At 46.3% G+C, this 4,505-nt stretch overlaps 1 protein-coding gene across 1 annotated transcript; it reads right to left on the bottom strand.

Annotated features, from left to right (window-relative positions):
• Window positions 1-2,373: 2,373 nt before the first annotated feature.
• On the bottom strand, window positions 2,374-4,111 carry LHYA1_G005056 (putative transporter; the record flags this gene model as incomplete). The annotated part of the gene is made up of 4 exons (XM_031150006.1): window positions 2,374-2,398; window positions 2,433-2,640; window positions 2,732-3,751; window positions 3,811-4,111. 4 exons carry the CDS (start codon window positions 4,109-4,111, stop codon window positions 2,374-2,376), a joined length of 1,554 nt encoding a protein of 517 aa, XP_031005722.1.
• Window positions 4,112-4,505: the final 394 nt, after the last annotated feature.

Here is a 4,505-nt window from a genome sequence, read left to right as displayed (position 1 = left end):
AATTCTTATTTGGAGCTCTCGTAATCCCTTGCTAATATATTATTAGAACATTGCAAGCTCTATTTCTTAACTTCAGCATTAATAGGTTCTATCAATGCGGCTTTCTCTAAAACATGATTGCTGGTCTTATAATAAACTGGAAAAACAAACGAACGCCTTGTTATTCATTCTATAATCGTTAGTGGAGGATGAAGTATAAAAGCAAGCTGACCGAAAGATCGAAACTACGATACCGAAAACAGAATGGCGACGTCCCAGTTGCACACCCTCCGCGGCCTTCGCTATGTCTCGTTGATATATAATAATATAGGCTACACTAAAGTTCCCGGTAGCAACCTCCACGCATCATATGTCACAGAAAGACTTTACTAACAATGGGTTAATGCTGTTGTGAAAGAAAGCGTTGTTATGAAATTTCATTCGTTCATTTGCTCGCTGGAATTTCACCTGAACAGGAATCAGGAAAGTGAATGAAAGTTAGGAGGTAACAAGTTGGCGGTTTGAAAGAGGTGGTGATAAGCAGCATAGGGCAAGTTTGGCCGGAACTCCACTTATACTGGTATTCTACTTCTTAGGTGGCCTTCCAGGAATCCTTTAGACTTCCATATGCTTAAATACCATAGTCAGGAAAAACCTTACGGTGATAAAGCCAAAATATCAAAGGTAGAATGCACCTTCTAAGTTCTTTTAGCCCTCCAGGTTCTTAGAGTACAAAAGCAATTGCTCCTACATCTTTAACTTAGCAAACCGGCTCATTCTTCTCCGGTATGATGACGATATTGCGACGCGTGTAGTACTGGTTGCTCACTGCGGACCATACTTACATATGCTAATTTCCATCAAGGCTACCTCAATCTCCAAACCCTTACAAAAACTACAGTGCTATAAAAAAGCTATTAGAAGAAATTGCTGTCAGACACAACCTGCTGTTATTTCCCCAGTCCCTTCATTCATTCATTCACTCACTCGATCGATTTCCAGTCACTTTATACGCGAAAGAAAAGAACACAACACTCGCAGGACAGGTATCTCTTCCCATTGGAACTGATAAGGATAAATCGGTAAAAGGTAGTACAGTTCACTCTAAAATTTTCATTGAGCCAGTCCCCAGTGCGAACTGCGAGAATATGGGTTGGGTTGTCGGCCATGTGCGCAAAGAAAATGCACGAAGCCTTGATTTTATAAGACCTACGGATGCTATGACGAGGTATCCTCATAGGATGGAAATCTACTTTCGAAAGGTCGCCCTATCTGGTAAGATTACAATTGAAAAACGCGTTACTTACTTACCCACAGCCTTTCGAAGCCAAGGCTGTGCCGATTTTCAACCCATCCATACGATTTGCAACGGCAACTTTTCTTTCTATTCTTGTGCTAAGCACTGGAAGGAGACTCAGCAGATAGACAGATGTCTTAGTTAGATAGTTAAACTATACCTCTCTCTCTCTTTCTCAAAACGAGTATATAAAATACCCGACGGCAGTACGGTTTATTTCCATCATCACCAGAAAAATATCTTGAGAAGCCAGGATTTATGCACAGCGTGCATCTCCGCGCAGCTCAAGTGGATGTCTATACTATAAACACTCGAGGTTGACTGGGGATCTGGGATACAGAAGCCAGCCCAGGGGAGGGGGGGTGTGGGCGGGGGCTTGAATGAGTGGGAAGGAAAGTGAGTGAGTTGAAACGACTTCGCTGTTAGAATTGTGCGGTCGGTCGGTCGTTTGCTTAATGTAGTGGTGGGGGGAAGGAAAGATGGGATGAGGGATGAGGGATGGGCTGGAGATATTGATATGTAGGTAGGTACATGTTGCCTGCTTATCCTTCTTCTCCCACTCTGCATGCTCAGAGACTTAGTGCTCTCACACACACATGTATCCACCTTTTTAGCAACGACTCTGCTGCAGGCATTTCTGCTTGCTGGTCTGGTCGAAGAGGGAGATGGGGTTTTTGAAACTTGTCGTTAAGTAGTATGTGAATAGGCGGGGCGATGAATGATAGAGGAGGCAAGTAAGGCTTTCTGTGGATTTTGGTGAGAGGGTTTGAGTTACTGCCTCTGAGGTGAATGTGAAGAAGATCTTCGCTTGTGGGTGAGGAACTTCGACCGGCTCTTTGCAAGGGGTGACTCTATGTAGGGTGCGTGATCTCGTTCACTGGAGAGAAGTAGAGAAGTCGATAAGTCTACCTGGTGGGTGTGTATGGTTGTGGTAGTGGATCTTCTGTATCTGATCTGGATTTCGTGGTATTGCTTGCTATTATATACCTAATATCACCGTGGAAATAGTAGTGAAGATCTCATTTTTCGACATGAACATTCACCCTGTACCATCAAGACTTCACCTAGATTTTGCATACTTACTGGTTAAGTATTTCTCAACTCGCCTCATCTTTTGATGTTCTAATTTGGTTTATATTTACATTATAAAATATACCTGAACCCTGGATTATCAATCTCCGTAACGTCCAGCATACCCTTCTCCACGGCTTCACGTTCCTCCTCTTCGCTCAGCTCCCCACGCTCAGTATGTGCTTTGTCCCTCGCTTTGTTGACGCTGTACATGTAGATGTAGAGGATGACCACCATAAGGAGCTTGACGCTATAGCCGACGAGCATGGCTATGTAGGCGCTGTGATATCCAGCTGTTTGTTTTCTTATCAGTACTTGCCCAAATTTCTCTATATAAAAAGAAGGAAGATAGATTTTGCAAGGAGAAGGGGAAAGGCAACTTACAATTTTTCTCACTATCCTTGAAAGTCTGCGGCCCAATAATATTCCCCACACAATACCCGGTGAACAACACCGCACCCGTCAACTGCTTCTTGGTATACCCCGCCACATTACTACTCACCATGGTCAAACTAAGACTGAAGCCCAGCCCTTGGAAAAAACACAACCACAGCGCCACGAGCCTGCCCCATTTATTCGAGGTCGGGAGTCCGACTAAGAGTCCCGCACCTAGGATGCAGATGCAGTTTGCGACAATCATGGTTATACAGCGGGAATTGCGCGGGTAGCGAGTACAGATGATGCCGCCTGCGATTAGGGCGAGGAATTGTACGGCTCCGCCTGGGATTTGCAGGTACTGCGTTGCCAGGGTGTCGAAATTGAAGCTCTTCACAATAATGGACGTGAACGAGGTAAGCGCGGCATTAGGGACTTGAGCGCCAACGGCCATGATGAATAGGATATATGTCTTGGGATCTTTCGCTGTTTGAATAGCTTGGTATTTGGAGAAATGCCTGTTCTTGACTCCTTGCCGGTTCGCAGCTACTCTGTTGACGGCGATGAGGCGTTCGTGCTCGGTGAGGAATTTGGCGGTGGAGGGGAGGTCGGGGAGGACGATGAGAGAGACGATTCCCCAGAAGATGGAGACGCTGCCGAAGATCAGAAAGACATACATCCATTGCGGCAGTCCGGTAGTGATGTGGCCTACAGCGTAGCCAATGAGGCCGCCGAACATGGTCGCGATGCCGTTGGTGCAGTAGTATATCTCTAGGCGGAGCGGCTGCTCGGCGGAAGAATACCATATAGACATAACGAGCACGAAGCCCGGGTTGACGATTGCCTCGCAGGCGCCGAGCAGGAAGCGGTTTGTTGCTATCCCGGCGAAGGAGCTGCACGCTGGGGTTGTGATGAGAATTATGCCCCATACTATAGTAGATAGCGACAGGAATTTTCCTATGGGGAGGCGCTGGAGGAAGTAGCCAGCTGGGAACTGAGCGCCCATGTAGCCAAAGTAGAAAATTGAGGCTATTTCAACGTTCTTGTCAGTACCCGTGAGTGGGAATGGGAAGGTAGGGAAAAAGTACCAAGCCAAGAATACTGCTCGCCGTGTAAATGCGTTCCCTTTTGCAGCCCATACACACTGGCAAAGTTGATGGAGTTCTTGTCTAGATACTGTAACATGTATGTTACAAATAGAATAGGAACGATCCTGTAATCGATCTTCCTCAGCACCCGCTTGAGTTCGGCGGGATCAGCTTCGATTTCGCGGGCATTTTTGTAGGTCTGATACTCATCATCGACGTGGGATCGCAAAGCTGGGGAGATGTCTTGGTCGGATGTAGCTGGAGAGTGAGAGATGTGTTTTTCGGGGTCTGAGGAAGCCATTGCTGCAATTGAAAGACCAAGACGGAGAATTTGAAAAGGACAGAGAAAGGAACAAGAGGTGCTGCTGAAAGTCTTCAACAAAACAAAGAGAAAAAGATATAGCTAGCTGTACTTGTAGCTATCGCAGACTCTTACCTCACCCTACCCTACCCTACTTGCTCAAAATTCTTGTCCCGATGTTTCTGCGATGTGGTATTGTACCTGGGTATATACACACCACCGGCCCGCTGCGGAAAGAGATAGGCGTTGGCCACCAACCACAGCTTTGGGAATTCGAACAGACTTCTTCTACGGGGATTCTAGCGGAGCGCTGAGGAGCAAAGATTGCGTTGAAGCCGGCCAAACTCCATCATGTTATGGAGCGGGGTAACTGTTTTAGGCGATGTCGTGATTT

The sequence above is a fragment of the Lachnellula hyalina genome, assembly GCF_007821495.1.
Source record: "Lachnellula hyalina strain CBS 185.66 chromosome Unknown contig00058, whole genome shotgun sequence".
Taxonomy (NCBI): domain Eukaryota; kingdom Fungi; phylum Ascomycota; class Leotiomycetes; order Helotiales; family Lachnaceae; genus Lachnellula; species Lachnellula hyalina.
The sequence above is the reverse complement of the archived record's forward strand: the minus strand, read 5'-3'. Positions and strand labels throughout refer to the sequence as shown.